Source organism: Ochlerotatus camptorhynchus, unplaced genomic scaffold (assembly GCF_037179485.1).
Source record: "Ochlerotatus camptorhynchus isolate MF236.1 unplaced genomic scaffold, CSIRO-AGI_Acam_v1.1 ptg000066l, whole genome shotgun sequence".
Classification (NCBI taxonomy): Eukaryota; Metazoa; Arthropoda; class Insecta; order Diptera; family Culicidae; genus Ochlerotatus; species Ochlerotatus camptorhynchus.
Genome location: NW_027040556.1, coordinates 2203312 through 2220000, shown reverse-complemented (window position 1 = coordinate 2220000; position 16689 = coordinate 2203312). Strand labels below are relative to the sequence as shown.

General features: G+C 38.6%; 2 protein-coding genes across 4 annotated transcripts in view; both read left to right on the top strand.

Annotated features, from left to right (window-relative positions):
- The window catches only part of LOC135697066 (uncharacterized), an 87473-nt gene extending 74793 nt beyond the window's left edge, over positions 1 to 12680 (top strand). Inside the window, exon 4 of the mRNA XM_065216648.1 lies at positions 12401 to 12680. Coding sequence (XP_065072720.1) covers positions 12401 to 12680 — 280 coding nt within the window. The remainder of the gene's footprint in view (positions 1 to 12400) is intronic.
- The window catches only part of pros (prospero), a 444583-nt gene continuing 434226 nt past the window's right edge, over positions 6333 to 16689 (top strand). For 2 of the 3 annotated variants that reach the window (XM_065216656.1, XM_065216655.1), the window contains exon 1: positions 6334 to 6692. The gene's annotated coding sequence lies outside the window, so the exon portion shown is untranslated. Of the gene's footprint in view, positions 6693 to 16689 lie in introns of all 3 variants that reach the window. The other variant, XM_065216651.1, reaches the window with a different exon arrangement.

Below are 16689 nucleotides of genomic sequence, written 5' to 3'. Positions count from 1 at the left end.
TTGAAGGTAATAATTATTGTGTTTGGCCATTTGATGACTGAAGTGTGTCGGACTTGTCTGCATGCCTGCCGTCAGATTTACGAGCTGTAAAATGTAACCGTGGCAATTTGCTGGCTCATTGATCCTGTATCTTGCGGTCGAAATAACGACAATTACATATTTATTGGCATCGTGGCTCAATTTATGATCCATAATCATAAGTGTGACATTATTGCTACCGCAATAAGAAGCCCTGCGTGGCAACAGTTTTCCTCGCATTTCCGTCCTCGTTTGGGCCACGTCAGCAGAAGGAAAATTTTCCCATCTTGTACTTGTAATTTGTTTGTCCGGCCTTATCGGTACACTCTAACTTTCATCCAAATATTGACACAATCGATCGATACACGCACGTACCAAGGCATTTACGATTCAAAGCCGTGGCTGCGACAGGCCAACACAGAAGGACCATATGTGTGACACATCACGACAAGGCAAGAGGGTGGGATAGATATAGAAATAAAAAAACGGGCGGCCTAGAAAACGCTTACCTTTATTACCGACATACACAATATGTGCCGACCGAGTCGCTATGTAGCGAGGCAGCAAGTCCTGGTGCTTTGATAAGAAATCGCATTTAATACCCGGCGACGCCATCATCGTCGTTGCCTTATGTCGCTAGCTAAAGCCGCGACAGGCACTAATCAAACCAACTGGTACTTGTCCGCTGGAAAGGGGTTTCATAGGAACCTGCACAAGCAATCTAATAAAATAAGCAATTCCCTCCACCCCCGCCCACCGCTCTTTATCACTCTCACACACATACATACTACCACGTGTGTCATAAAAGATGTTTATCTTATCTCGTCATTTGAGTTGCCTCGATGAAAAAAATAACACATCGTCAAGCGTCAGACCGACGACGGCGATCAATAATGCTTGGATAAATAGCTGCATATTTTCCTTTGAAAACAAATGAATCGATCCTGGCTGCCTCCGGGTACGCTTCTTATATGCCTTTCTCGGAAACGGTAGGTAGCTAATTGACATCAGTTACTTAATTAATTATAATTGAAATCCCTGACTTGTCCGACGACGACGACGACGACGACGGGAACTTTCCACTCGGACATCCTCGGAGAATGAACGTCATGTTAAGGGGGGTTGGATTTCACCAGAAAGTTCATCATGCCAACGGAGTAGGACACGTGATCCGGATGTTTGCGCAGTGAAGATCCAGCAAACGGACAACCCCCACATGCCAACTGGGCACAGTAGGACGCTTTCTTTCCCTAGTTCTTTCCGGTTGTTGAAATCTCGATGAACATTTCAAATGGTCCTATCTGATTTGATCGATTCTCTTCATCGACTTTCTCTTTCGTCAATAACTCAGCTGCAAAACCTTTCCCTGTTGTATTTGACGTTTTGGACGCTAGATAAGAACCTCCTTTATCAAACTATGTGGTAGAATTAGCGCGAAATCTGTTTGCATAGCAGTGGTTATGAAAAGAGAAAGTCTATGAAGAGAATCGATCAAAGCAGATAGGACCATTTGAAATGTTCATCGAGAAATGTATAGACTGGCAATTGGCTGACATGTTTACAGTTCCAATCCTTATCCAAATGAAATTTGCATTCGATAAACCGCCGTGCCTGCATTGACGTCAACATTGGACATCACCGTGTAATAGAAGTTACTAACCGGGAGGGTTTTGTCTTTGGGCGATTTGGTAACTGCACGCTACGTGAACACTTATAAACATTTCAAAAGGTCCTATCGATTCTCTTCATCGACTTTTTCTTTCGTTAACAGCTGCAAAACTTTTCTCAGTTGTAAATATTTGACGTTTTGGACGGTAGATAAGAACCTCCTTTATCAAACTATGTGGTAAAAACAGCGCGAAATCTGTTTGCACAGCAGTGATTCAAAAAGAGAAAGTCGATGAAGAGAATCGATCAAAGCAGATAGGACGAAGTTTTTTTTTGCATCCAAAATAGTAGCCTTAGCTGCCAATAGAACTTTTAAACCGATCGAAATATTTAATTTTATCCAACTAAATTTGTTGACAGCGACCGCGTAACAAGAAGCTTGTAGCGTGCAAAATGCGGCTAACGGTTTTCCGTCTTCTGGATCGTTCCCTGGCTCGATAAACGGACGGCTTAAGCGCCACCTCCAGGGAGGACCGTCCGTCGAGTCTTGTTTGCCCGGCTAGAAACCCGACCTCAGGGCGGGTTTGTTCAATCAGAACCAAAATTTAAGTTGAAACGATACAGAAGACTCAAACGGTACGATGGATCGAGATTCTCCACACAAAGAGGTCGCCTCAATCGCGACAAGAGAATAGTTGATGCTACTGGTCGTTCTACCTACTCACGAAAACAACACTCACCAGTATCATCACCGGAGGAACTCACTTATACAAAAATCCCCGCCGATCGAGACACGTGAGTGGAGAGACTGATTTCCCAGGCAGTCTAACCTGGCGTACAAGAACATAAACACAAAAAAAGTAGAACGACGCGAAATGTGAGAATTCTCGAAACCAAAAATAAGTTACATGGGAAACTTTTACATTTAACGGAAAAACATTTATTGGGGTAAACTACTATAAATATTTAGATAAGTTTATTTTATTGCATAACCTAGGTTTTCATCATTCGTGTTTCTGCCTCTCTAGTTTCCCTACTGTGTGCGGATTTTGATCTAGTGATCGCTAGCTAGCTTTGCTCATCGAGCTCTTCTTTCGTGGAGTGTGTGTGTGTGGTGTCGTTAACGCATGCGCATGGTTAAATAATTGTTGGTTTACTCACGGTACCGAAATAGCTGCCTGATGAATTGGTCGGCAAAGCAGATACCGGCTGATTTGCGGCGGTATTGTGGCTATCGCCCGAAATGCGGCAATTGGCGATGATGCTGCGGAAATTCCCAGTCGATGGATGGTCTCGAAGCTGGTACTGAACTCGCGCCGAAATGGATTGGCGCTGTAGACGACGTTGGGGACGTCGGTGTTTTTTTACGTGTTGACCACGTGTGGCGGAAATGGCGAAATGACCGCTCTGTCGAAACGGTTTGTTTCCTTCCGGCTTTCCCCTCAAACCGGGACTTTTGACGCCGAAGCGTGGGGTCGAGAGTCGCGTTTTTACTCGAGATGCGGTGTGCCGAGCTTCGGCCGTATATCGCTAGAAGCGAATCCTATATAAAAAGCCGTCGAACGGCTGTTCGACGCGTTAACAATAAAATTTCCACACAAAACAATTATCCACGAATTACCTTTTCTCTACACGTACGCACACACAAAAATTGACCGCACGTCAACTTTGACCTAACTGCTGAACTTTAGGCTACACGAAGGAAACAAAAAGTAACATTAAATTCGATCACTAGACTTCTCACATTTTTTTTTAGGTACCAATTAAACACACCGCGACACAAGAAAACTATTTCACGCACTCTCGCCTCTTCCACGGTCCAGGTCAAAATGGACGAGTGGACGTTCCGAAAACCCTCAGATCAAATCGTGATCATAGTCTTCGTGGCCGGAAGTACGTCAATTACCGAAGTAATTAACGACCTTTTCAAACGACAAGTCTCATCAACTACGATCTTGAGCCGATTGAACACTCTATCTCTTTCTCGCTCATACCGTTTGATTAAACTGTCTCGCTTCATTCTAATTCTGGCTCGGTTGATTTTTTTACGAGAGAGAATGTTCGGATTCGAACCTTGGACTTTACGACGAGTCTCACAAACCAGAGAACGTTTCCAGTGGCCGATAAAATGAATTTGGAAGGCAGCTTGTATGCAAGCGTTACGTTTTTATGCGGATTTACAATAAGTTTCATTTGTAATGGTGATTTCAATTTAATTTAAGTGAGCATGTAGTTATTATGTAATGAATATAAATAATAAATACATAACGTGAACGATAATTATTAATGGAATTCAAAAATAGATGGCAGAACAAAATATAAATTCAAATAAATACATGGAAATCCTTTAATAAGTTAAATTATATTTACATAAAAGTGACCATGCTACAAGCTTGACTGTAAATCTTGTTTCCGTCCGTCGGAGATCGGTTGAAGAATAGCCCCAAAAACCGACACTAAGGCCGACAACATAGTAGAAGCGATTCGAAGCGATTCGATTCGTTCGCAATAAGCGGAGCGCTTGCGTGAAAGCACCCTCTATGAGCGTTCTATGGGAATCGCCCAAACCAGCCATAGTGAAAGCGATGCGAAGAGGTGTAAAGCGTTCAGCAAAGCGACAGAGCTGTTCGTGTTGTGTTTTGACGCCTTCGAACGCAAGTGGACTGATTCTAGTGAGGAAAAATGGACACCGAAAATTTGAACAAATATTTTGCACTGCGCGCGCGACTGTAATGTTTTCAAAAACGCTTTCACTATGTCATAGGTTGCTTCGCTTGCCGCTGCATTTCGCTTTGCCAATTGCTATCGCATCGAATCGCTTTGAATCGCTTCTACTATGCAGTGATGCCACATATACAGATTTATCTGTAATCATACAGATTTTTTTCAATATTTTGATACAGATATCTGTATATACAGATTACAGATTTTTGGAAAATATACAGATTTTTCAAATAAAGTCAATATATTTTGTATTGTTTTTTTTTTAAATATTTATTAATTCCGATAAATAATCGTTTCTTCCTTTTGGGCAGTCTTTTGAATTCAATCTGAGCATCAAACCCAAATCGTATTTTTCACTAAATAAATTATTAAAGGTGGATCCTGAAGAAACTAAGCGATTGTTTCATCCTCTGGCGGTGAAAAGAGGAACCCTCAAAAGAGTGATGAGGGTGGAAATTTTCACCGTGAAGCATTGGAAGAAGGCAATATTTTCACCTTTCCTGATTAATTTATCCCCCGCCGGTGCTTGAAATCATCATCCACGTAGAATATTTTGTTTTCTGTATCGGGTTTGCAGTGATCCGGCTGGTTCTTCCATATATTTTAGATGAGAAAAATTAAGATTTATAAAATTGTCTCAGCGATTATGATCTTCCGGATTTTTAATGTGTGGTTATTTCAGCTGGAAATCAGTTCAGCTCTGTAGATTATCGAAAAATACGAACACACCCGATGGAAATTTTCAAGTTGTGCAATACAATGCACAATTTTTTGAGTTTTGAAAATCGTCATTATGATGTAAACAAATGGGTTGGATGACATTTCCTTTCAAAATCGGCTACCTCACTCTACATTGATGGTGCATGAAAAGAGCCTATTGTTTTAGCTTCGAATGGACTTGGAATCTTTCGAATGGACTTCTGATTTGTTCAGATGTTCTGATTTCTCGTTGGAAGTAATATTAGTTTAGTTAGGCAATTAGTCAGGAACATGAGCATGGTGACAGATACGACGGTTAATTAAATATATTTTTGTCAACTCGGTAAACAAGCCATTTTAGAAAACCCACAAAGTGGTTGATTACAGCTTGTGAGTAGAAGAATCAACTGGATATTTTTATATTTAAAAAGCGTCATTACAGAAATAAAGAATATTGCATGCATTTCGACAAAACTTCCTGTAAAAGTTCTGTGTTATGTCCAATGTCCAGATAAAGGATTGCGTAATCTGAGACATAAATTAATCAAATTCTAGGGAATTGTGATACTTACTTCATTAAGGAAATTTTCAGTCGGAAACAGATTTGTTTCTTACAACTGGTACTTTATGTTTTGTATTTTCAGACAGTAGAAGAAATACAAAACACTACAAAAAATTAAGATTGTAGGATTTCAAGATTTTTAAAATAGACAAATTCTTTGGAAAGCAAACTTTAGAATTTTTTCATGATTCTAAACATTGAACAAACTCCTTTTGAACTATGAATTCGCTCAATGGAGATTTACGTAAATCCGCACTGAGACCATAATATAGAAATACAGATTTTTTTTACAGATTTTTGTCAGCCAGATACAGATTAAAAAGATTTTGTACGATGAAAATACAGATTGAGCTATGAAATAATGTGGCATCACTGCTACTATGTTGTCGGCCTAAGACCAAATCACCACGAGCAAGCAGAAGACAACAGAAGAATATTATTCTTCATGGCCTTCTTCACCGTTCGAGCGCTCGCTTGTGTGGTGTGCTGCATCATCATAGTCGGTCGATCGGTAGGCGGTGTAAGCTACACTCTGAGACGATCGTTCGCTTTTGTGGAGAGCTTCACGATCCCGATGTGCTTGCGTTCGGGGATTGCTTCTTGGGTGAAGTCCCCAAGAAAAACGAAAGCGAACCAATCGGGTGAGGACCGATCGTCTTGTGTGTGTGTTCGGAATTGATGGACATGATGAAAAAAAAACACAATGTACCGTTAGCTTAGTGTCCGGGAAGATGTTACTTGAGTTGCAAGTATCGAAAGTGCGGTCTTAAAGTTCGATTATTTCCAAAGCGTTCGAGTGGTTTTACTTTATGGGAAGAACGAAGAAACATTTTACAGATTTTGAATTTCTTAGTGCTAATTAAATGAACTAATCTTTGATGATCTCTATATGCTTTGGATACATTAAATGAACTAATTTTGTCAATCGAACACATTCGTGGTTCTACGTGTGGCCTTTTGTTGAAGAAAAAGTGAAGGTTTTTTGAGTGGTGAAACGGAGTGCACATCAGTTGAAAAGTGGTGCTATCCTTATCATCTTTATGCTTTCCGAATAGGCACATAGGGGAGAGCATCTTCGGTGGTGAGTATTCAGCCAATTTTTTACAGCTTTACGAAAGCTATTATTATGAACGAATATTGTGGTTTGAACGGAAATTGATCATTGCTATGGATATTTTCCTACTTTTCGATACCTTCGCAATGTGTGACATCTTTTTTTTATATACTTATAAAGCGAAAAGTGAGCTCTTGCGATTATTGTGAAACTATTAATCAATCTTTTGCTGTTTCTTTGACTTTTGCGATCCAACTGGTACATAGCGCTTCCCCTTACCTAGCACACGGAACATGAGAGCTATTTTTCGCTCTCTGCTGTGCATTGGCGTAGTTAGAAAATTTATCTGGAGGGGGCCTAGGGGAGAGGCTGTTGTAATTTTTGTTATTTAGCTAAACTACGGTTAAATAAAAACTCGCGAAGATGCTTTTGATGTTTTTGAAGCAGCGCCGGTGGTGTAGTGGCAAGCGTGATTACCTCTCACCCTAGTAGGCCTGGGTTCAATCCCAATCGGCGCCGCCTGGATGTTCTGAGGCATAAGATCTCTGATCACGCCTTCGGAAGGGAAGTAAAGCCGTTGGTCCCCGGTTCATGAGTTTGATGGGGCGATAGGTAAGGTCCAGTTGTGCGAGCTGCCTCCTTGGCGTCGGTAGCATTGGTGCTCAGCACGGAAAACAAGATCGGCGTAAAACAAGATCGACGTAAAACAAATCAAGGAAAAAAAAAAGTCTAAATCATAGTCTTCAGAACCCTCATAAAATCCAAATTGTTACTTGGGATGACATTGAGTTTCACTATTATTTTAATGGTGAAACAATAAATTTGATTATAATTATTTCATAACAATGATTCAGACCTCGAAGGTGGGAGCCTTAAAAGCTTGCTGATTATGAACAAGCAATGCACGTTAATTCATGTTTTTTTGTAACGAAATCACAAAGCGTCTGGATCTCATAGATTTAAACATCTTAACCATAGGAAAATTCTCAGAATTGGGTCATTCCATGAATTGTGTAACTAGCTTATTTTTAAATATGCATCAAAATTAAAAATTGACCAAAAATTAAATCCCGTGAGTTTAAATTTTATGATTTTCTAAAATTTTGGCTATGAAACATGGTAAAGTGCACACAGATTAAATTTCATTCAATTAGGACTTAGGAAAATGTTTAAGATATATATCCATGCTCAATTCTTAACATTCTGAATGTAAACATAAAAATAGTTTTGAAATCCCAAACCCATGTGTTTTCAATATTGTATAACTAAAAAACTACATATCTATGACACAGATTGTGAGTATAGATTCTTCGAATACAAATGTAAATAAATTCGAAATTAGATCAATTATCATAATTCTAAGATTAAGATAAAATTTTCTAGATCCTTTCTAGACAGTAATTTTATTAAACTTCTAGTGCATGAATATTAAATCGAAATTTTGTTCAAAATAAATTTTAGGGTCTAAAAATCGATTTTGATATCATTGGCTTAGACAAGCTTTGAATCTCCTGGACTACAACATTCGTAATTCAAGATCTTGGGAAACTTACCTAGGAAACTTATTTTTTTGCGAGGAAAATTTTTCGAGAAAAGAAAGTAAATTAGAAAAATCTGGACAAAACTATAAAAAAAAATCGCTAACTAACATTCGGATTTATATATAAAAGCAAGATGTTATCAAGATTTTAATTCTAATCAAAAGGAATGAACTCGAAACTTGAATGATGATATCCCTGTTTGTAACTAGCAGGGTGGCAAGTGAACCAGGAAAACCGGGAAACAGTCGGGAATTTATTTTCACCAGGAAAATCCGGAAAAAAAACCAGGATTTTCATTAGTCCACCAGGAAAATAATCTTGTTTGTATAATTTTAATAGGTTTTAAATGTTATGTATGTAAAAGTTTTTTTTATAATCAGGTCAAAACTAACAATTTTGTTAAAGCTAAATCTTTCACACAACTAAACATTGATGAGCAAAATTTACCCTGAGAATTTAGTAAATATATTTTGTATTTATTTTTAATTTAATTTTTTTCTCGAATCAATTGCATGTACGCTTTGTGCTTAATTGATAGCAGACTTAAGCAGTGCCGACGCGTAACTACTTTGAAGTACATGTTCAACATGTTCAATTAAAAAGTTCTATTTCTAAAAACTTCAGACAAGACCTTCGAACTTCATGCGGTTCTACAAAATTCGGGAAGGTTTTACAACTTTGACTATATGTTTTAGTATTGCTTCTACGTGAAGTCAACGATTTACATAGTTGAAGATGCTAATTTCAAATAACAGACTGTAGTGGTAATTTTTATACGATAGATGGAGTAGATGAAAGCATAGAGTTGATAGTTCCGTTAGAGTACGGCAGTGTGAAGATTGCATTGTCGAAAGGTACAGTAGCAGCACCTACCCCACCCGTCCCAACTAACAATTTTAGCTGCAGATTAGCTTATACAGCCAAAAATTGGCTTATACAGCTAATTTTTGCCTGTATAAGCTAGTCTGCAACTAAAATTGTTTGTTGGGGTGTCCCCTCGAGATCGTCAAGTCGACGATGACAGGAGCACATATCGTGGTAGGGGTAAACAATAGTTGCAATTTCCAAACCTACGACTGGATGCCTTCCTTCAAATAACAACTGAAGTGCGGTAAAAAATCGGTAGAACTGTTTCAAACACACCGTTTCATCTCTTTTTGCCAGTGGTGGCGGGGGGACACCCCTCACCAACCGATTTGTACCTTCCTTAAAAAGTTGTCCTAGCTCGCTATTCTAATATCTATATACAATCTTCACCCTGCCGTACTCTAACGGAACTATCAACTCTATGCTTTCATCTACTCCATCTATCGTATAAAAATTACCACTACAGTCTGTTATTTGAAATTAGCATCTTCAACTAGGTTTTACAAGTTTCAGGAAAATCCGGTGAACTACTGTGATGACCTACGACGGTCAGGAAATCACTCCGAACCTTCAGAAAAGTTCTACAAATTTCAGAGAAGTCTAACGAACTTCAGGTTAGTTCTTTAATCTTTGGGGAATAACTACGAATTTTACAGATTTTTCTACAGATTTAATGTAACTTCTAGGACATTTAGGCATTGTTTAAAACTTAAGGATAATCCTATGACACTTATGGATTTTTTCCGAGCTTCAGAGAAGTCTTCAATACTCTTGGGCCTCTGAACTTAACATAGTTCTCCAAGCTCAAAGAAGTTCCTAGAACTTTCGAGATGTCAATTGAACTACAGGTAGTCCTACGAAATTCATGGGAGCTCTCCAAACTTCAGGTAATTTCCAAGAAATTAAGGGAAGACCCACAAACTTTTGGAAAACCTTTCGATATTTAAACCCTTATGAACTTCAGGGAGGCTCTTCTAAATTTAGAGTCCTCATATATTCAGTTAAGTTCTTCAAACTTCAGGGCAGTCCTCAGATCTTCGAGAAAGTTCTTCGAACTTGAAGGAAGTCTTATGAACTTTTGAGAATTTCTACGAGCTTCATGGTACCATAGAGGTAACTCTAAGACCAGAAGGTCCAGAAGAAACGAGCTCAACTTTTTGGCTCAGCTCTGGTACTATCTTCGGTCCCAAGCCGTAAACACCAATGTTGCCTGCTGAACAGTTAATTGAGCATAATTATAAGACATCAGTGACTTGAATCATTAATAACTTTTGTTCCTTACATTTGATCGAAAACTGGTCTTCAACAAAATTGTAGCTGAAAAAATTGCAACAAGTTTAGCTATCATTTTCTAAAGTAGAGTGAACTGGTGAATTTTGAGATAGATATGAACCGAATTAATGGTTTCTCCATAGTAATTCCCATATAAACTTCAAATGGTTTGTGCCAAGTCAGTTTCTAACTAAATGAGTTCAAATTTTGGGAGGCTAATCAGGGCCCAATTTGGAACCGTTTGAGCAGTCCTAAGATCTTAAAAAAAGTCCTTCGAACTTCGGGGAAGTCCCATGAAATTCAGGCAAGACAAACTTCATTGAGCCCTTCAGGAAAGACCTTAACGCTTCAGGGAAGTTCTATGAAGTTTAGGGACTTTCTATGAACTTCAACAGTCAATCTTTTTAATAATAAGAGTTCTTAAACCAGCGTTGTTTATGAAATATTTTAATCATATGATTTAGAAATCATGTGGTTATCAAAATTCCGCTAAATAAGATCCTTAATCGTTGACAATTTGTTGAAAATTTAAACAAACTGGAAATCCGTAAAATTGTTAAAAGCAAAGGTTTGTTTAAAGAGTCCTCATTCATATCACACTTCGCAATTTCACCTTGAGATAAAGTTAAAAAAAATCGCAGTTTTAAAAACAGAAATCTCAAGATTTAGGGGCGTATAGATCTCTAAATTTCAGGCAATAGATAGGGCTCCGCGCTAGTCCGTCGTATCTCAGCTTATCTTCATCATACACCCCTAAAATCGCTCATGTTACGGGTTATCGCAAATGTTTCACTGTCAATCGTAATTAATCTTGTAAGCAAAGATGTTTTTGAGTGAATGACGTGAGTGAAAACGCTTTGCTATTATAGTTTTAGCACATAGAACGGAAATAGGCGCCATGATACGACGAAGTAGCACGGCTCCCTACTAGCTTCTTTACAGCAAACAATCAGATAAAAATTTCACGGGCATTCACAAGAACCTTAATACCTATTTTGGTTTGTGTAATTCCGCATTGCGCAAAGAATGTTGGTACAAGGATTCACTTTATTTTTTTTTTTATTCAAAATTGTTTTCTTAAATACATGGTTTTTAAAACCAGGAAATTTTTAAATCATTGACCAGGAAAACCTGGAAAAACCAGGAATTTCAAAATGGAAATTCACTTGCCACCCTGAACTAGACGTCTTATTATATCTTCGATTAAATATCGATATAATATAATTTCTCAAAATTGTTTCTTCTATTCCATAACATAAGAATAGTAGTCAACATAAAGGACTTTAGTAAAATCTTTATGTGTGGTACAGTTTTATTAATCGCTGAGTCAGAAAAAAAATCATCAAAAATTTGGGGGGGGGGGGCAGATTATTCTTGAGGGGGCCTGGCCCCCTTGGCACCCCCATTGGCTAAGCCAATGCTGCTGTGTACGGTGCTGATCATGGATATGTTTTCCAGTTGTTGAAACTAATTCTTTCGTAAATGCGTACCTTGGACTCAATTAAAGAATTGATGACATAAGTTTATTTCCTTTTGAGAGGTTGTAAATCGATGAGTGAAAGTCTATTCTGAACGGTTGAAAAAGAATTAAAATTGGTCTAATTACCAACCTGCAAAACCCAGTATTACACCGCCCGTCTTCTTCTCCACTCACTTTTGACGTAGGACTACGTCTGTGATTTCTATATGGGGTACACTTTGTGAAAACCGAAAATGGAACATGTAACGAAATTATGAAAGATTTTGAACGTTAATAACTCAGCTGCCCCTGGACCAATTTCAATAATTTTATCATTAATCGATCGGAAATATTTTCACGCATCGATACAAAATCGAACAAGAAATATTGAAAAGGTGGTAAATGTCAAGTATTGTCCAAAAGCGTCCAATTCACTAACGAATCCACCAATTACGTACATGCATATGCTGCTTCCCCAACACAGTCATCAGAGCGTCGTAAGTAGACGAAACAAGTCGAAGTGGCATACGCCTCCGCCAAGCTTCTAATCCTGAAGCAACCGGGTCGAGCCTCTTCTGAGTGCCCATTTCTCGTAGCGCAGTTGAGGTATCCTTCGCTGCGCCTTTCCAACCACCGGGTCAAACCGTGTCCAGCAGTAGCCGGGCCGAAACTCTTCCAAGTGCCCATTCATCGTTTATCCTTCACTGTGTCCTTCCAACCCGTCGCAGCCTCCTAGTCAACCCGTGTCCAGCAGCAGCCGCATCGAGACTCTTCCGAGTGCCCATTCATCGTAGCAAGGTTGAGGTTTATCTCGCTGCGGCCTTCCAACCTGTCGCAGACACCAGTTCAACCCCTGTCCAGCAGCAGACGGGCTGAGACTCTTGCGAGTGCCCAATCAATGAACCGAAGAATAAGGGATTGTCCGATCCGATTTGCTGATCCAGCTGCCAACACGTCATCATCATCTTCCAAATGCTTTAAGCCTGTACTACCATCGGCCCTTTTCAGGGTCACCAAGATTTTCCAAAAGAGTTAAATTTCTGAACATGCGCCAACTAAAATTCATAGTCATAGCGAAGAGTATAAACAGATAAAACCCTGCTCAAATTCCTATTCATACACAAAACACAAGCTCCTGTTGTAGTTAACAAATAACATTTATTATACAGGACCACGTAGTCCTACGTCGCCATTGCGTACAACCCCATAGGGCTGTCCCTTGTAGTTTTTTCACCATAAAGCAACTAAAATTACTATTTGTTAAAATTCAGTCACTGACCTTTAAAAATCACAACTTGATTTGGAAACAAATTTGTGATAGAAAGATTCATTAAAAATCAATGGGTAAAGCCTGATATGAAGAGTTGCGAACAGACGGAAACGTCTGTTGACAGAATCACTAATATTTTGTTTTTTTTTTTTTAACTCCGTGATCTAGACATTCATGTCTGCTATCTTAAAAATTTATCCTGATTATTAACTTTAAAAAATTCTCCTCCTTGTGATCTCGAAATTTTCGTAGACTGATCACAGATTCACTAAGGTTTTGAAAAAAAAAACATCTGCTTCCGATAGCCTGTCAAGGAAAATGTACAAGCTCTAGACATTTTTCCAGACCAGCAATGTTTAGCCACATTTTTCTTGGAGTGTGAGCTTACATTTCAATTGTTGAAAATTTAGAAAGTTATGCCAGGCAGAAAATTTATCTGAATTTGTTTGTCATGATCATCTCAGTATTTTCAAAAAATTATCCAAAATTCCTTAAATATATTCCATTTTACAATTTTTCACAGGATCTAGATTTTAAGTTCCTAAAACTTGCAAAATTTTCTATGTCCGTGATTTGTCCATCTTGGAAAGCTTGCTTTGTTCCAGGATAATGACTCATTATTAATGAAATTCTTTTCTTAGACTGCGATCTAGAAAAGTTGTTCCATAGCTATGAAAATGTTTCTATACTTGGTGTTACAGAAGTTTCTATATCCTATATCTTTAAAATTGATTTTTTTTTTGTATTTAATTATTTGTGTAAGTCCGAGACTTTGAACATATCAAGCTGAACATTGCATTAGGTCCTAAGTAACATTGATCGATTGTCTTCGTCGACTTTCTCTTTCTCTCTTGTTGTGTTTGTCATATTAAAGGCTAGACAAAAGGTTCTTTAATCGATCTGTGTGCTGAAAATGCATGGAAACTGCTTACATTGCTGTGGGGATACAATTACAATTCTCTTCGTCGATTTTCTATTTCATTAATAACTTGAGCACATAACCATTTCTTGTTGTGTTCGGTGTGCTGAAAATACCTGGGAATGTCTTTACATGGCCGTGGAGATACAAAGAGAAAGTCGACGGAGATAATCTGTCTATGTTACTTAGGACCTAATGCAATGTTCAGCTTGAATTCTCGTTTTTATCACAAGGCTAACTCTTTCGACTGAAGTGTAATAAAGAATATCCGTCAAACAGTTCCGAAAACATTTTTTGATACAAAACAGTGTCAACATCTAGAGAAAATTCATAGTCCCCTGGGTATCAAGCTTGAATTAATCAACTCTTTATTCATCAGAACAACACTATCAGAATAAACCAGGGGAAGCTCATAAGTTTTGACAGGCGCACCGGTGCAACTATCGATAATTGAGGGATTCACAACTGACAAGAGAGTGAGAGCGGCTTTTGCGCTCTCTTTCTCCATTACTCTCTTTGTCTGCAATCAGATATCCAAGTGCACAGCGAGAAATGCACACTTTGGGCACCCATACATCACAAAATTTTTTCTAATTTAAACTCACACATTCAAACCGGTCTGCAAGTATGATAACGTCCAAAGCGTACCAGACTGCTGTTTCCGTGTTGCTCCTGTTTGACGCGTAGCTGCTGAAAGCTTCAATTACAACCAGTGGTGCAAACCTCCATGTATTGTGGAAAATTTGTGGTATGTTTCAAGAGGTGATAGCAGGTCTGCTTGGCTTACATGAGGCATTGAAAATTCACAAACTTGCCACCCCCACCCAAAAAAGCTCGCTTTTAGGTGCACTATTTAACGAGTTTTGTCATGGTAGTGTTATCGACATGCTTAGAAATCAATGCATTAGGGATTAGGCAGACCATCCAAACTGAATTTAACCCTTTTCGAAGCAAACCAAGGTCGAAGATTTAATTGAACCACACTATAAAATAGTGTATTCATGGTCACTTGTGGTCTGGAGTAAAGAAGTACAGCTATAAAATTTAAAATCTATAAAAATCTAAACGCATTTTTGAAAATTATTTATACCTGTGTCGTGCAAAGGTTGCACATGTGGACGCAACGCCATTGGTTAAAAGTTTGTTTTAAAGTCACTAATGGGTCACTATTTTCATTATTTTAGTCACTAAAGTCTCTACTTTTATATCGCATATCAACTACCAGCCCTGTCATGTTCAAAATATTGCTCGCCTATTTATTTTCATTACATCATTACAATCAGGGATCAGGGAGAAAAAGTCTTCAACAAGATTGAAGAAATATATTCAATTGTCTTCACCGATACTTGTTAAGTTCACTTGGTGTGTGGAGCGTGGGACTCAGAGATGGCAGGAAGAGGCGAATACGACCCCCTTGATTCCCTTTTTTTATATTTTTGGGATTTCGTTCTTGATTTATTACTAAGTGGCTACGTAAATCACTAAGAAGTAGGGTAGAGTGGGTTTGGCAAGCGTCTACGGTTCATTCTTTTCTTTTTTTCAATAATTTCAGGATGTCGACTACTTGAAAACCCTGCAAAATCAGAGAATTTCAGGGAATTCAATGTTGGACCTGCAAAATCAGGAAATCGCAGCAAATTTATTTAACATTTAGGGCAATATTTCCAGGGACCTCCCTTAGCTCAGTCAGTAAAGGCACAGCTATAAAGCAAGACCATGCTGGAGGTGGCTGGGTTCGATTCCCGGTCCGGTCTAGGAATTTTTCGGGTTGGAAAATTTCTCGACTTCCCTCAGCATAGAGTATGATTGTACTTGCCACACAATTATACTAATGCAAAAATGGAAGGGGTATCGAAAGCTCTCAATTTTTAACTGTGGAAGTGCATCTAGAACACGAAGTTTCGAGCACGCAATAAGCTAATATGCCATATATGCTTGAAATGCGAGGAAGAAGAAGAAGAAGGCAATATTTCCAAGGTGGCCACTCACCGGAAATTCCAGGAAATCCGAGGAAACCCCGGGAATGATGTGTTATCACCGAGAAAACCCCGGGCACCTCCGGAAAAAGATTGCTTCCATCTCAAAATCATAACCACTTTCCCCGTGAAACCGGTGATGGAGTGGTACGAAGCCAACGATGTTGTTTTTGTACCGAGGGAGGCAAATCTGCCAAACTCACAAGAACTTCATCAGAACAAGCTCCGCAAAACAGGGAAGGTCTTCAAAAACGACAATGATTTGAAGAAAGAGTGGATGAAAGTGTGTAAGAAAGATGACGCAAATGTTGCACAGGATTTGATGGGTAACGTTAAGTCCAAGGTGCGGGCATTTAGCCTAGGAGAGGAGGTTTAATAAACCAACTTTGCAAAAACATTGATTGTAATTATTTATTCCCTGAGAGTTTAAAAAATATCCGGCTTAACATGAATTTTTGGTGATCATTTTTGTCTGTTGCATTTTTTTCGAGTACAGTCTTTAGAATTGACAATAGCAACGTGCTTCGTTAATCGCTGAATCGAGTGACAAACGACAGGTGAGTATGACGTGACTAGTTGCTGAGTCGCTTTCAAGCATATTAACAGGTAGTTTCATAGAGCAAATCACTCCTTCCTAATCCTTGAAAGCTTCCTAGTCTTGAACTTAATTGTGATATTGGTATTTATTAGCCAAGATATAACTTACCATACTCTTCATTA